Source organism: Myotis yumanensis, unplaced genomic scaffold (assembly GCF_028538775.1).
Source record: "Myotis yumanensis isolate MYYU_CA2020_CCGP unplaced genomic scaffold, mMyoYum1.0.hap1 SCAF_7, whole genome shotgun sequence".
Lineage (NCBI taxonomy): Eukaryota > Metazoa > Chordata > Mammalia > Chiroptera > Vespertilionidae > Myotis > Myotis yumanensis.
The window spans coordinates 68,589,827-68,606,878 of record NW_027223758.1 but is presented as its reverse complement, the minus strand read 5'-3'; the positions used below and the strand labels follow the sequence as shown (position 1 = coordinate 68,606,878).

At 51.1% G+C, this 17,052-nt stretch overlaps 1 protein-coding gene across 2 annotated transcripts in view; it reads right to left on the bottom strand.

The window, feature by feature from the left end:
- CDH22 (cadherin 22) overlaps positions 1 to 17,052 on the bottom strand; it is a 122,941-nt gene that overhangs the window by 43,588 nt on the left and 62,301 nt on the right. For both annotated transcript variants that reach the window (XM_070421596.1, XM_070421597.1), the window contains exons 3-4: positions 16,509 to 16,803; positions 3,027 to 3,146 (exon numbers count right to left, since the gene is read on the bottom strand). In XM_070421596.1, coding sequence (XP_070277697.1) covers positions 3,027 to 3,146; positions 16,509 to 16,803 — 415 coding nt within the window. The remainder of the gene's footprint in view (positions 1 to 3,026; positions 3,147 to 16,508; positions 16,804 to 17,052) is intronic.

Genomic DNA, 17,052 nt, shown 5'->3' with positions numbered 1-17,052 from the left:
GAGCTCTTCATGCACTCACTGCTCCCGTGGCCTGCAAGCTCTCTCCTAGATACTGAGTGGCTCCCACCCTCACTTCATTCAGGTCTCTGTCCCAAGGTCATTCCCTAGAAAGTCCTGTCCTGATTTCTTCAGCTAAGTCTCTCCCCTTACCCTGCTAGCACTCATTGCTCCTTGGCATTATGTTGTATGTTTATATGCTTGTTTTCTGTATTCCCAAGGTGAATAAACGGTCCATGAGGGTAGGCCTACTGCTGTGTTCCCAGAGCCTAGAACAGAGCCCAGCATACAGTAGGCACTCTATAAAGAGTTGCTGAATGAATGAATTTCTCCTCCATTGAATCCTCACAACAATCATGTGAGATGGGTATGTTATCCCTCTTGTGGACATGGGGAAATCCAAGTTTACAGAACCCCAACCATTTTGGATCTTCAAGTCCATATTTCAGACAACCTGCTAGAGGTTCTAGATGTTTCTTTTCTCCTCTTTTCTCATCTTAAAGCCAATATGGTTAAAATGGAATTAATTAGCTCTGTACCGGATCACAGTGCCCATCCACGAATTCCTCAGCTTCTAGATAGTTTTCTTACCCCACATTCCTCCCTCTGTGTCCCTTCCCGTCTCAGGCTCCAAAGTTAGGAACCCCTGGATTCCCCCCTCAATCTAGTCCCTTATAATCTCTAGGCCCCAAGGTTTGCCCTTCTCAGGATCTCACTCTCAGCCCTCAGACTCCCTCCTCAGCACCTCAACTAACCCTCACAACCAATCCTACATCATCTCTGGCCCCATAACTAGATGAAGCAGGTTACAGAGTCTGGGTGAATGCCGAGAAGGGGTGCAGGCTTTGGGTTTTGTGCTTTGGGGCTCTCTGCTGGGCACCCCACGCTCCTGGGTCTCCCTGAATTCAATCGCTGTTTCTGAGCCATGCTATACAGCAGCAGCCCGAGGGATCTTGTTAAAATGAAAACCTGGGCATGTCACTTCCCTGCTTCAAAGTCATCAATGAACCCACAGTGTTGGTGAGGAGGAGGGGAACCGAGTTCCCTTGCATGTGGCTCTCAGGAGTGCAATCTGGTACATGCTAGCATTATCTAGCCAGATCCCAAATACGTTCATGTGCTCCTTGACCCAGCTTTTCCCCTTCCCGAAAATTATCCTGCAGATACCCCCGCCCCCCGGAATGATATATGTACGGGGTTATTCACTGTAGCATTATTCGTTGTAGCAAAAGATTGGAAAGAGCATAAGTGTCCATCAAGAGGGGACTGGTGAAACAAATTTTTGTGTATCCACAACAGCTGTTAAATAAAAGAATGGGAAAGCTCTTTATGTACTGATACGGAATAATCTTCAAGATGTATTGGTAAGCAAAAAAGGCAAGCAGTGTATATAGCGTGTTATAGCTACCATTTGTGTAAAAAAAATAAAACAAATCCATGTACTTATTTTCTTGTACATGTATAGAATAGCTCTGGAAGGATACACAAGAAAATTACATTGGTTGCCTTGGAGACACAGACTGGGTAGCTGGGGGACTGGAAGGGGTAAAGAATTTCCACTAAATATCCATTTGGACTTTTTGAATTTTGAACCTTGACATATATTTTCTATTTAAAAAATAGCTTCGTTTTCAAAGAATGAGTCCAGGATCTTGTAGGGTATGCACACTGAGGGGCGTCCTTTGGGGCTGCAATTACTGGGGATGGGGGTAGGACGCATTTTCTTTTTTAAAACATTTCCACAATGTTTGAATGTTCTCTACAATGTATTAGCTTAGCAAGGAGGAAAAATAATAAGGATGTTATGTGTAAGAAAATACAATTATAACTGTGCTCACAGACTGGACTACTCAACCTCTCTTTACACACAATAAAACACAAACAAAAACCCAAAATGCAAATCCGTCAAATACCCCTCTCTTTTCCACTGCCCTGAGAATAAAATCCAAGCTCTCCAACCTGCTTACACTGGGCCATCAGGTCCCTGCCAGCCTCTCATATCACTTCTCAACGGAGCCCGCTTCTCCAATCCGAAGTTGCTTACAATTCCTCTCATGCCTCAGGCTGTTCTCCTCCTCCCAGTCTTGCCTGCACCATGCCCTCTGCCTGGAATGCCCTTCTCTGAATTTCCGTCTGGCCAAGACCTTCTTATCCTTTGGAGATGCTGCTACCGCTTCCAAGAACTTTGTATCTAAAATCTTAATTGCCCATGCATATGCCTGTGCCCCTGCCCCAACCTGACTCTAAGCCCCACGACAGCATTTGTCTCCTCCTATCCCAGGGACAGTGACAGCCCCAATCCTGGAACTGACAGCCACTCCCAGCTGTGCGACCTCCAGAGAGCCACCGAGCCACCTCACTTCTCAGGGGCAGTCTCCTCCTTCTGCGCCCCCCCCCCCCCCCCCGTGCCACTCTCGCCAGGCCCCTCAGGGAAGGAACCAGGCTCTAACCTCCGAGTGAAGTGGGGCATCGCCTGGTGTGGTTGGAGGAGGGTAGATAGCAGAGAACCTTTTCTTCCTTAACAGTGGGTTTCTGTTTTTCCGTCGGATCCTTAATGACTGCCCTATGAACAGAGCTCTCCTAACTGCTGAAAAGGTGCCTTCACCAGCCCACCTCCCCCAGACGACATTCATTATGACACGCCTGCCTCAGATTAGCTCCAAGGACAAGGGGCTGCTTCCTCGCTCGGACCTCCCAAGTCCTTTCAGGCGCCCACAGTGGCCGCCCCCTGCCTTTGTTTTTCTGCCAGTCTTGCAGGTGCCCTCCGCCCCATTCTTTTATTTCTCAGTCCTTCCCTCCTCCTGCCCGGCTGCCCCTTCCCCATCCCTTGGGTCTCCCGGAGCGGGCAAAATGCTTCTGTGTCCTCCATCCTACCCTCAGCGCCCTGTGGTTAGAAGGCTGAGCACACAACCCCCTGTGGTCCTCGGCCCAGGCCCACCCCTCTGGCCCCGCCCTTCGCGTCACTCCTCTGTCCCCGCCAGGCCCCGCCCCTTGTTGGCCCGCCCCTCTGGCCCGGCCCCGCCCCTCACCGGTCTTGGGGTCCACCGTGAAGTAGTGCTCTCCATCCAGCACGCTGTACACCAGCCGAGCGCTGCTGCCATACGTCGGGTCATCCGCATCCGAGGCCATCACCTGCATCACCGATGTGCCTGGGCCCGGGGGACCAAGCGATATAGGGGTCACCTGGGGCCGCTGAACTCATCCTCCCCACCTTTTCCCACCCCGAAGGAAGCTGGGAGAGGAGACCCAGGCTGGGGAACATTGAAGCCGGGCCCTGTCCTCCCACTGAGTCCCAACCTGCTTCCTGACCAAGGGCCTCGCTAGTGACTGACAAGCAGGAACCCGGAGCCAGATCTCTGTTCAGACCTCCCTTCCCTAGTTCCCAGCTCTGGGACTTTGGCGATGGAAGGCAGCCCCTCTGAATGTTTCCTCTCCAGCAAAATGGGGAAATTCTAGTCGTTGGTTCATGAGGGAATGCGTTCTAAACTCCCAGCGCAGAACAGCTCTGAGCAGACATGTCTCTCAGTGGGTGGTGGTCATGGTCATTGTCACCAGGGAAGGTCATGGCAGTTAGAGTCAGAGCTCGGACTGGAAACCAGGAACCTGATTCCCAAAGCAGGGGTCTTCTTACACACTCCGCACTTCTCAAGGGAATTCTGCCTCCTTCTTCCCCATGCCCTCACCCCCCACTTCCCTCATCCCCCATCCTGTGGCAGGATGAGGGGGCAGCTCAGAAGGATAGCCAAGTTCATTGGGACTCAGAGGCCAGTGTCTGTCTCTTGGTCCCTGTGGAAGGAGAATGGCAGTGCCCAGCTTCCCCTTTGGGAAATAGTTGGCTGTGGGCCCTGGTGCCTTCCTGGCCCCTCCCCAACCCCCCGTGCAGATGGTCCCCACCCCCAGACACACACACACTTCTCATGCTCCGCACGTAGGCTGCTGGGGAGAGTATAAATTGGATAAAAGTCCATCAAACAGTGGCAATTAAGTTATTGATTTTCGACGCTGCCTCATTAAACTGGGAGCTCCTCTCGGCCTGTCCCAGAGATGGCTCTAATTTGACATCATGTTCAATTTGACAAAAGCAGGGCTTGGGACGTGAGGCTGGACAGGATGGGGTGAGGGTTAGAGTGGGGAGAGGGTTTAGGGGGGGACAGAAAAGCCATCTGGTCTATCTGAACCTTTTCAGGGAGGAGGGGGTGAGGTGAAAGACTCAAGAGGGAGGCTAGCGGGCTCAGGACATGACCCAAGGGGGATAAGACTCAGACCTCACTGCCAGGAGATGCCCTCTTCTGAGTGCCATGCTGGTGAGGGGAAGGGGCCCAGGCCTCCTGGGGTTCTGAGCAGCGGCCTCCTGGGCCTGGGTTCGGCTCTCTGGGCCAGTAGGGCAGTGTGCTGGGAGGGGAGGCCAGCTCACTGCCTGGCTAATGAGTGAGGCTTGGGAAATGCTACTGCAGCAATTCTGCTAAGCCCGGCCTCTCCGCCTCTAGCCTGGGGCCCTCGATCATTCCAGACAGACACGTGTATTTATTTTTCACTCTTTTGCATTTCTCATTTCCCTCTCATGTCCTCCCTCCCACGAGCCTCCTAAGCCTGCTCTGCAATGCGCCTCTTTCTTTGGTGGCTCCAGCTCCATGTCAACCATGTCAGAGTTCCCAGGAGAAGCTGGGGAAGAGGTGTTCGGGCAAGCCCCCTCCCTCTGGATGCTTGGCGCTCAGGGGTTTCCTGCTCAGGGCCAAGAGCATGGTCCCAGGTGCCTCCACCCCATTCTACAGAGAGAGGAGAGAGGAATAAACTATTGAGTACCTATTACATGCCTGGCTTCACCAGCCACTTACATTCATCATCTCTAAGTCTCATAGCATCTCTGAGAGGCAGAATGGGTCCCTCATAATTACAGGTGAGGAGACGGGTAAAAGAACAGAAAAGACTTGACTGAAGGTACAGACTGAGGAAGGAGTGATATTTGAACTCAGGATTCTCAGAGGCCAAAGACCTTCTGGTTGTCAGAGTCAGCACAGGCACAGTGACTCTGGGGATGGTGGCCTGGTGTACTGAACCACAATCCGTATGACTCTGCCACTTACTGCCAGTTTGACCTTGGGTATAGCACAAAACCATTTGTACCTCAATTTTCTTATTTGTGAAATCAGGGTGACAGTACTACCAAACTCTTGGGATCGGTTTGAGGTTTCAAATAGATTTCAATTTTTCAGCACAGAGGACAGTGTCTGGCCCATGCTAAGGACTCAATAAATGCAGGTTGTTGCCGAGTCAGGAGGCACTGCATGCCAGTACACAATGGCACAATTATGCCCCCTCGCAGACATACTGAAATGGAAGAAGATGCATAAAGCATCAGGCTCCTGGTGGGTGCTCAGTAAACACTGGCTATTGTAACTGTTATCAGAGAGGGTGCCCTTGTCCCTCACCTCGGCAAGTGATTCCCCATGGATATGGCTGATTTCTCTCTCTCTCTCTCTCTCTCTCTCTCTCTCTCTCTCTCTCTCTCTCTCTCTCTCCCTCTCCCTGGCTGCATCCCAGGGATTCCCGCAGGGATGATAGAATCATTTCCCCAATCTGGGATTCTTTATTGCAGCCATTACAGTTAATGCCAACATGTGGGGATGGTGAAGGGTCAGTGATTCACAACTGATTCCCCAGGACCCACACCCCTCCCACCTTCTTTGCAAGTCAGCAGCTCCCCAGAACTGACAGAGGGTGCCAGGCCTGTAGTTGCTGGGGGACCATCTTCAGGTCATCCCTCTTAGTTTCAGCAGCTTGCAGTTTACAATGCACCATCACGTCCACTCCCTTCTTCAGTCCTCATGCTCTCTGTGATGTGATGCAGTGGTGTGCTGGTTCATGTTTAACCATCAGCTCCAGGGGGTGGAGGGGCAGGAAGGAATGCCCTACTTTGTAGCGTTCCCTGATTTTCATGGTGTAAATACCCCCGCCATGGCCAATTTTAAGCTACCAATGTGATATCAAGAGGCTCACAAAACTCCTGAAGAGCAATACTTGGCTCTTGTGAGCTGAGGAAGGCACAGTGACTCTGGGGATGGTGGCCTGATACGAGATGATCCAGTACAATCCTGCATTATTCCCATTTTACAGATGAGAAAACTGCTACGCATAGTGAAGAGTGAAAATGTCAAATGAATAATGAGTAAAAATGAAATCCATCATTATATATCATTATTTGATGATAATGATATATTGTGCTTATTGAATGACTGCTTTGTGTTGGATATTGGTAAACCCTTTGTGTATATTATCTTATAGGATTTACATAATAAAGCCTTGAAGTAAGCTCTATTAAAATTTCCACTTTACATATGAGGAAATGGAGGCCAAATAAAGCAGTGAAACACCCTGCCTTAATTTCTTCATTGGTGAAATGAGGGTGATAGTACTACCAAGCTCTCAGGATTGTTCTGAGAACGCAGATTTCTATTTTCAGAACCAAGGACAGTGCCTGGCTAAATTCACCTGGCAAGGAAATAGGGAAGGTAGGATTCAAACCCAGGTCGATCTGATGTCAAAACCCACATGTATCCTACCTTATAAGGTAGGATAAGGCGGGGGGGGGGGGGCGGTCAATGAGAGTAGAACAGGGGTCCTCAAACTTTTAAAACAGGGGGCCAGTTCACTGTCCCTCAGACCGTTGGAGGGCCGGACTATAGTTTAAAAAAAAACTATGAACAAATTCCTATGCACACTGCACATATCTTATTTTGAAGTAAAAAACCAAAACGGGAACAAATACAATATTTGTATTTGCATGTGGCCCGCGGGCCGTAGTTTGAGGACCCCTGGAGTAGAACTATACAGAGAGCGAGAGAGAGGAAAGAGCGAGAGAAAGGAAGGGGAGGACAGAGAAGGGAGTTGTATTGAGCATTCTCCCTCCCCGATAGTTTAATTCAAGCCCAGACTTCCAGAAACCAGGATGAAATGTCCGCTGTCCATGGTGCTGCCGGACAGCCCTTCTGCTACCTGAGCTGGAGCGCCTAAGTCTAGGCTGGCATAGGAAGGGCTGCCAAAGTGATTCTTGGACAAACAGCAAACCAGCACCCAGGGCTCCATGTGGAATGTTACATGAGAAAGGCTGGTCCTGGGAGAGCACAGAAACCAGTGGTTCGCAGCCTGGCTGCACATTCCAACCTCTTAGGAGCCGTAAAATAAACCGGATGCTGAGCGTCACCCAGACCAATTCAATAGGACTCTCTCGGGGTGGAGCAGAGGCAACGGTACTTAAAAAGCTCCCACAGTGATTCTGAAGAGCACCCAAGGCGAAGAACTGATGCCCTAGACACAATCCCCGATTGAACTGGTGAGGAAACTGAGTCACAAAGAGGCTGAATGCCATCTTAGTATGTGGAAGGGAAATACTCAAACCTGCTCTGTGTAGCTGGCATGTCCCCTCCAGGACTCACTGTGCCTGTGCTGAGACTGACACCCAGGAGGAAGCAGCAAGGATGATGCTGTCTTCCTCCCAGGCAAAGGATGATGCTGTCTTCCTCCCAGGCAAAATCGGCAGAAGTTGGACATCCTGGGAGGAGATGCCCCCCCACACCTCCACGGAAACAGCATGGGCTTTGGCATCAGAGAGCCCTGGGTTCAAATCCCACCACTTCTTCACTCTGTGTCTTCGTCAAGTCTTTCCTTCTGTTTGAACTGTTTCCTTGCCTGAAATGTGCAGAGATGCTATGAGGATTAGAGTGATGGATTCAAGTGCCTGGGGAAGCCGGGCATGTAGTAGGTGCTCAATCAGTTATTCCTTTCACCTCTCTTTGTCTGGTCCCAAGGTCTCTGGGGCCATGTCCTTGGCCATGAGTAGGATATCCCAGAGCACCAGTTTCAGGAGGGAGGGGGCTTGCCCACCCCTCATCTCTGGTTTACCTGGGTGGTTCTGACATAGCTCCGCATGGAGTCAGAACTGCAACCCCTGTCTTGGCTCTCAGGCCAGAATTATTTCCGTTCTTGTCCCTTAACCCTTGCTATCTGTGAGGTCCAACGGAGACCCAAACTTGTGCTCCAGGACCCCCAGGAGAAGCCCCAGTTGGCTCAGGGAGGAGGGAGGAGGTAGTGCTATGGGGGGTGGAGCTCAGAGATTGAAGACATAAACTCTCATTCCAGCCCTGTCCTCCGTTATGGGAAACCGTCTGACCTGACCTGACTGGGCCTCAGTTCCCCTTCTGTGAGATAGAGATAAGGCTTTATCCTTCCTGCCTCACTGGATGAGGGAGATGCCTTAATGAGATGAAAGAGATGAAACACTTTGGAAAAGAACAGAGTCCTCGATCGAGGTGACCGAGTGTCATTATTATGAAGATGTTTGTAATTATGATTATCCTGCCTCCTCCTCCCTCCCTGCACTGCCCTGCTGGGCCTGGGAAACCCTCGGCTCGCATTTAGCTTCTCAAACATTTATAAAAAATGAGTCCCACCCCCTGCTGCTGCCAGAACTGCTCGGAATGCTTTCTATTAAAAATTAAAAACCACTTGTCGAGTCCCTGGGAATGCTCAGATTACACAGGAAACAAGGCCTTTCTCAAACTCCCCCCAACCCCCCCAACTCCACCTTTGATCATCACTTATAATGCACTTGCTGAGCTGGCCCCCACCCCACTTCCCCTGCCCAGCCAGGGCAGCCTAATGCAGATGAATGATGCTCTGGAGATGCAGGGAAGTGACTGCACAGGAGGCGGAAGTCACAGGAGGGAGGGGGAGGAGACAGGCCCAGTGACCACTGACAGAGAAAGTGGCACAAAGAGATGGGACAAGAAAGTGGGTCAGAGACAGAGAGACAAGGGACAGAAGGACAAAGATTCAGAGAGATGGACAGAGAAAAAGTGGGAAGACAGAGATACCCAAACACAGAGGGAGAAATGAGGACAGAGACAGAGAGATGAGGTTTGGAGAGGCAGAGACAGAAGTGGGACAGAGACAGTGTGACAGAAAGAGGTAGAAATACAGAGATAAAGTTGGAAAGTCAAGTTATATAGAAGCAGAGACAGACGGAGATACATATGAAGCAGGAGGAGAGTAGGAGAGAGTGGGAAGGGGATAAGGAGAAGGAAGGAGATTTTGGCTTGATGGGGTGAGCCCCTGCCCCCCTGCATGTCACAAACATTTCTCCAGAGTCTCCAGGGGACTCTGGAACACTGTCCCCTTACTCTTTCGCTGCTCATGGGTCCCAGCGATGGACTCACCCATGCAGGCAACTGGTGTGTGTGTGTGTGTGTGTGTGTGTGTGTGTGTGTCCAAGCCGCCCCCTGAGAGAAAGGTCTCTCCACATTTAAATGAGGCGCTCTGTTAAGCTGTCTGGTCACCTTGTTCGTTTGGGCCAGCGACATTCTAAGTTTTTGCAGGAGCATCCCTCTGCCAGTTGCAGAAAGCGAACATTTATCTTTGCTTATAATTCAGTTCCATTCAGTCCCCCAACATCCATAGAGCACCCTTTGTGCTGGATCCTTGAGGACAGGATGGTGGCTCTACCACCTTTGTACCCCCTGCCACAATGGGCACAGGGCCTGGCACAGAAAATGTGCTCATGTTTGTTGAGTGATTTGCTGATGGAAAAGACAAAGAAAGACACTGGTACACTCCTTCCTGCCCAGATCACCTGGGCTGTGGGGTGCTCCTGAGGGCCAGGGCCTCTGCTCCTCTCTGCCACCTCTTCCCACCAGAAACCTCCTGTCCTGTCCCCCTATGCCCATCCCCATCTGGGTGGAGAGAGCCAGTGCCGTTGCTAGGCAAGGAGATATTGCACATATAGATCTTCCTGGACTTTAATTAAAAACATCTTTAGAAGTTGTCTCTGCAGAGGCCAGCGATTGATTCTTGGCTTGGGCCTGAGGGCTGCTGAGCTACACTCTCTCGGCTGCAGATGGGACACTTGGAAGCTCCCAGCCTGCTGCTGCCCTCCCCAAATGGGGCTCTTGGGAACGTACTGCCTCCTGCCCTCCTCCTGTCCTCTCTGCCCCGGCGCCCCCAGCACTGGATTTAGCAATCAGATAGTATGCTATCCCAATTTTATTTCTCTTCCTCTCGTGAACCTCAGTTTCCTCAGCTGTAAAATGGGGGTGTCAACACTTAACCCAAGAGAGTTCCTGGAAGGGTGAAATGGGATGAGGGACAGGAAAGTGCTTTGCAAGCTGCAAAGTCTTGCGCAGGCTAAAGAAACAGTTTTGGCTGTTGGCGAGGCAGGCCAAGGGAAGTAGCTCAGATTCTGGTTTCAGGGTCTGGGTCTGGGTCTGGCTCTAGTTCTGCCTCTGGAACCTCAGGCAAGTTACTTTATCTCTCTCTGAATTTATTTCCTCATTGATAAAATGAGGACAATAATATCTGCCTTGTTTGTTCTCCAGGATTGTGAGAATAAAGGAAAATTGCTCCGCGAAAGCAGTATTGGCTGATAGCTATTATTTAGTGAACATCCCAGTGCAAACTCTACTACAAAACAGTCTTTTCCATCCATTAAAGATGCTGCACAGAGAGGAACTGGAACAGATGGGAAAGTGGCGGTGGCAGAGCCCTGCCCACCTCCAGTCTGTTGAGCCCCAGTTCCACGGTCCAGCAATGTCAAGCCTATGGCATATCAGCCACCACATTCTCCTGCCTTTGCTCACAGCAGACATCACTAATCAGTTGCGGCTTTTTTTTCTGCTGAGCCTGAATGAAACTGCAGACTCCTTCTTAGCACAGCCCTAAAGTCACTACCAATTGATCAGAGTTGTTACCAGAAATAAAACTGATCTGCCACCACTTTGAGGTCAGGAGCCATATCGCGCTTATCTTTGCATCCCCACATAATAGGCACGGATCTGTGTTTACTGAATTGAAAGCAGCCGCTTATTTTTTATCCCCTTGGGGCCATATATAAAATAGGTGCTAATAAATGTTTGGTAAGTTGGGTGACTCATATTTGCAACCCCTACAGGGCCAAGTACATGGGGTCCTCGTATATAATGGGTGCTAATACACATTTGTGGACTTAATTCAATTACTTATCTTTCTATCCCCCGCAGTGCCCAGAATAAAGTAGTAGCTAATAGATGTGTGTTGGATTGAACTTCCCATTTCTGCATCCTCAACAGTGCCAAGTATATTGTCTTATGCATAGTTGGCATGAATAAGTGGGTGGAGTTGAACTGGGCTCCCGCGACTGATTCTTGCTGCCCACTAGTCAGGTCTGACACCCAGGGGAAGGGGTCTGGTGCCCCTATATCAAGAGATTATCTGTCCAGCTCTTCTCATCAAAACATACTTCTTGATCTCATCCAGCCTGAAGCCTTACATTTCCTCTGTGTGTGGATGACTTCCAACATCGTATCTCTAGCCCCAATCTCACTCCTGACCTTCAGACTCAGAGATCCAACTGTCCCCCTGACAACTCCGCTCGGATTCCTAGTAAGCATCTCCATCCTAACCTGTCCAATAACAAGTTCTTAATTTTGTGCTGGAAACTTGCTCTTTCCTGGATCATTCCCAATCCCAGCAAAGCAGCTGCATCCATCCAGAGACTCAGACCAAAAATGTCAGCATCATCCTTGTCTCATCTCTCATCTCTCATTCCCCACATCCAATCCCTCATAAACCCTGTTGGCTCTACCTTCAACATCCATCCATAAACCCATATCTTCTCACCACCTACACTGGTCCAAGTCACCATCACCTCTTGCCCACAGGACTGCGATTGCCCTCTCCCTAATCTTCCTACTTCCAACCTTGCTCCCTACAGTCTATTTTCAACATGGTGGGCAACTCTCATCGTTTATATATATAAGTTAGGTCATGTCACTGCTCTACTCCCTAGCTCTCTCAGAGTGCAACTGAAAACCTTTCAATGGCTGCAAAGTCCTAAGAGACCCTGCCCTGGTACCTTTTCTGACCTCAGTGGACACTCTCCTCCTCACTTATTCCTCTCTTCACCCACACTGACCTTTTTGCTATTCCTCAAACATGACAAACACACTATGCCTCAGGGCCTTTGCACTTGCTATTCACGGTCTGGAACATTCTTCCTCCAGTGTAGTGTTTCTCCAAGTGTGGTCCCTAAACCAGCAGCATCAGCATCACCTTGGAATTTGTTTTAAAAAATGGGAACATTCCTAGCAGCCCAGTCGTACTGAATCAGAAAGCCTGGGGGAAGGCAGCCATCTGTGTTTTGTCCTTCAGGCAATACAGATGCACAATATAGTATGAAAACTACTGTTTCACATGGCTCCTTGGCTCACTCCCTTGGTTCCTTCAGATCTTTGTTCAAATGTCATCTTATAAAAAGAAGGGCTGCCTTAGTCGGTTTGGATCAATGGATAGAGTGTCGGCCTGCGGACTGAAGGGTCCTGGGTTCAATTCCGGTCCAAGGCACATGCCCTGGTTGCAGGCTCTATCCCCAGTGTGGGACATGCAGGAGGCAGCCAATCGATGATTCTCTCTCATCATTGATGTTTCTATCTCTCCCTCTCCCTTCTTCTTTGAAATATCTATATCTATATTGATATAGATATAAAAGCCTTCCCTAACTCCCCTCTCTAAAATAGCACTCTCCCAATACAGAGTGGGGCACAAGTAGGGTTACAGTTGTGAGTACTTGAAACACAGAATTTATTCTTGTTTTCTTATGTATTAATTAAATCTACTTTTGTCCCACCCTGTGTAATTCCCAATCCCCTATTCTTTACAACACTTACACCACTGGGTATATAATATATTGGCTTGTTTATTTATTTCCTGTCTCTCTCCCTGCTCTATACATAGGTTTCCTAAGAGTCTCCAGTGCCTGGAACAGTGCCTGGCACATAGCAGGCACTCTATAAATATCTGTTGCATGAATGAAATCCCTGAATGCTCAGAAGAAAACTTGGGGCCCAGAGAGGGGCAGGGACTTGGCCAAGGTCATGAGGAAAGCCAGACCTCCTGACTCAGCTGCAGGACCTGTTTCGGGGGCTCAGCTTGGCTGGCGTGCCTCTCCTCAGAAGCGGAAGCGCAGCGGCTTGTGGGAGGCCCCCGGCTCACTTTCCTTCTCTTTTAAGCTGGGAGCGGTTTAATTTGCGAGCTCTGCTGCCTTTCATGTCCCAAGCTGCGTCCCTGCTCCTTCTGATCTCAGAAGCTGCCCAGACCCGGTGCCGCTTGTCCGCCCCGCCCCCGTTGGCCCAGAACACGAGGCTCAGTAATTGTGACTGATTTTCAAAGCCGCCTGGAGTTTCCGCACGCACCCGGTGTCGAATTCGCTTCTCCTTCAAAAAGTTGCTCAAATGAAATAAACGCATTTAATTTCTGCTTCTTCCCTCCCCCTCCTGGGCTTCCTGGCTTGTTGAGTCCCCTGCCTGACTTTTTCCTGAGTGGAATGTCAGAGTGAGGGGGCTGGGAGAGGGTGGTGAGGCAGGGCTGGGGCTCCTTAGGGTGGTGCTTGTGAAGTTGGGGGCTGGCTCTGCCTCCTATTGGCTGGGCGACCTTGAACGAGTCCTTGCCCTTCTCTTGGTCTCAGTTTCCCCACGTGTGACACAAGGACCCTGGCCACTCCCAACAGTCTGGGAGCCAAACTCAGCGACTTGCTCGGTCACTGCCTTGCTATGTGACTGTGAGCACATTTTCTCCTCTCTGAGCCTCAGTGTTCCGATTTGTTTGATGGGGATGCTACCATCAGTCCTGCCACCTCTTTGAGTTGAAGAGAAAGTGAGGTAATGATAGACAAGCCATCCCGGTGGATATGGGGCTGGGCTTCCCTCTGGAGCCCCCACCCCACCATCCCCATCCATTCTCCATACAGCAGCTGGGGAGCTGTCTGGAATGCAAGTCTGCTCATCCTACTTCCTTGCTTAAGCCTTCCCAGGCTCCATGCTTCCCTCAGGTCCTGGGATATGGCTCCTGCTTCCTTCTCCAGCCTCCTTTATGGTCTTTTCCATGTGGGAACGAGCAGGTCAGTTCTGGGTGAAGAGAGACAGGGCCGTATCCTCTTACACCAGAGTTTGAATCCAGTGGTAGGAGCTGCTGGACCTGGGAAGTCAGGGGCTTAAGCCACCTGTGACTTGCTGTATGACCTTGGACACATTACTGCCCCTCTGAGCCTCAGTTTCCCCCATTTGCAAAATTGATTTCTAAGTACTCATTGGGCTCTGAGAGTCCAGGGGGGTCTTTGCTACTGACAACTTCCAAATTTATCTCTGCAGCCCAGACCTCTCACTGAGCCTGTATATTGAACTGCCTTTTCCAAGATCTCTACTTGGTTAGCTAATGAATACTTCCAACTCTGCACATCTGAAACCAAACTCCCGACTTCCCTCCACCCTCCAAATCTGCCCCTTCCATTTCGGTAAGTGGAAATGCCATCTATTTAATTGCCCAGGTCAAAATCTCAGTAGTCATCCTTGAATTTTCTTTCTCTCACACCCCACATCCGATCCATTAGCAAATGCTTTCAGCTCTACTTTCAAAATCTATCCATAAGTCGACCTCTTTTCAATACCCTCACTGGTACCACCTTGTTCCATGCCACCATCATTTCCTGTCTAGGTAATTGCAATATTCTCCTCAATGGGCACTCTGCCTCTGCCCTCCCCCCTTCCCCCTCGCCCCCACCACCTAAGCATCACAGAACAGCCAGGGGATCCTATTAAAACTGGGATCGAGTCACTCTTCTGAACAAGCCCATCTGCTGACTTCTCAGCTTGCTCAGCATAAAAGGCAAAGCCCTGACTATGGTCTACATGGCTGCAAGACCTGGTTGCCGCTCCACTTCTCCTCGGGGATTTTGCATGTACAGTCCCCTCTGCCTGGAATGCTCTTCCCCCAGGGCCCATGCTTTCACATCCATCAGGTCTCTGCCTCAATGTCATCTCCTCAGAGACGCCTTCCCAGATCAGAGATCTGTTTGTTTACTGGCTTATTTGCTTACTGAGAGCAGGGAGGCTTGACTGCCTTTTCACTGCTGTGTCCCCAGTGCCTGGCACATAGTAGATCCTCACACATATTTCTTAAATGAATGAAAGAAGACACCCAAATAGACACACAGCATGTCACATGGATGCACAGGCCTTAAAGTGCCATTTGACCAGCCATGGATGTGCACACCAGGCACACATGTGGACCTACTGTGTGTGTGCATCCCTGCTGGCACCCACATTCACACCCTCACTGTTCCCTGTTCTTCCACCACCCCTTTGTGCCCATCAATTTCTCTGGTTCACTTCCTCCTCTTCAGTTCCTGACTGCCTGCTCATTATCTGCCAATCTGCCAGTTTAGCTCCATCTGGGGAAGCTGGGGTTGACTGCACTTTCCTCCAAGAACTCAAAAACCCCTGGCATCTGACATGCAGCCGTGGAGCTGGAAGGCCCAGAGAGCAGCAGCACGGAGCCCACAGTGCTCAGTGATGGAGCATGGTCTAGGACCAGGGTCGCTGCTCCGGGTCCAGCCTGGCTGGCAGGTGCTTAGGTTAACACGGGGGCGGGAGGGGGCGGGGAGGAGACAGCAGCTACTGGCTTTATGAGGAGCCCTAGGCCAAGTGGAGCCTTGGTGGTCAGCCACCTGCATGTGGGCCCCATGGAAGGAGAGGACAGACCATCCAACCTTTAGCTTCAGTGCTCCCTGCTGGGCAAATGTGTTTTTGATGCGGCCAAGTCTGAGGTCTTCTTGCAGATGGGACTTGTGATGTATGTGCTCCCTTTTCCACACGTACCCAGTGCCCTGGGTGTTTGCAGCCTGCCAGACACATGCACTTGAGCCTGTGTTGGGGGCTCAGTGTCTCTGTGAACTGTGTCCCCAGGGGGCTGCATGTTGGTGCGCTGGGGCCTCCTGAGGGCAGTGAAGGGAGCCATCTGAATGCTGCACCTGGCTGTGCCCGGGCCTGTCCATGGCCACCCTCTGGTGGAGTGGGCCCAGGATGGTAATACTCACTGTGGCTATTTCTTGTGTTTGTGTAGGTGACTGTGTCTGTTGATAAGCTCCATCTGTGCAAAGTGCTGTTTCCTGGGTGGGGTTGTATGTGGCTATGTTGGGTGTTTGGCTGTGTCTGGTTGTGTGGTTGGTCAGTTTCGGCTGTGTTCCACTCTGGTTGTCTTTGGTTGTAGGTGTACCTGTGTCCTGCTGTACCTGCGTCTGGGTGGGATTGTGACCAAGGGCTGTACGGTGTGTGTGGAGTTCAACTCTGGTGAAGGACTGGGTACGGTGGACAGCTGAGCTGGTATGTGAGGCTGGGTCTATGTGTGGGTGTAAGACCATGTCCGAGTGTGTGTCTGAGTCCACATGGAGACCCATGTTCATGTGGGGACGATGTCCATGTATGTGCCTGAGGTCACATGCATGCCTCTGTGACTGTGTCCAGGTCTATGCCCGAGCCTGTGGTCACCTGGCTCACACCAGTACCCTTTGCCCTGGGGTAGCAGATCCTGTCACTCCTGCCCCTCCAAGCAGTGCAGCCACTCCCCCCACGGCAGGCTCCCACTCAGAACCTGGCAGCTCCCCTTCTCCCTCACCCTGGCCTACCCCGGCCCCCCAGGGTCCCGCAGCCCACCTGTGGGGGACAGCTCGGCCACACTGCCAATGTAGGGGCCATGCAGGAAGCGGGGCTCACTGTCGTTGATGTCCTGCACCTTGATGATGAACTCCGACTCGGGCTCCAGCAGGCGGTTGGTGGCGCGGTCCCGAGCCTGGGCCCGCAGCGTATAGAAGGTTTTCTGCTCACGGTCCAACCGCTCCATGGCATGGATGTCACCTGTCAGCTCATCGATCAGGAAGATGGTGCCTGCGCCCTCACCCGAGATGGTGTACTTGATGGCCCCGTCACCCTCGTCGGAGTCCGAGTGGATCTGGAGAGGCAGGGAGGAAGACAGGGTGGAGGTGGGGGAGGAAGCTCCTCTTGTGGGAATCCCACAGGGGCCTGTTCCTAAGCATGTCCCTTCTTTAACACACCCATCCTTCAATAAAAACACAGGCCCGGGGAGCCATGCCTCACCAGCCCTCCGCAGCTCTCCCTGCTCCAGCCCTGCCCCCATAGTCTACCTTTTGCTCTGCACCTGGACAGCTCAGCCTCGGAGGCAGATCTGAACACTCCCTTC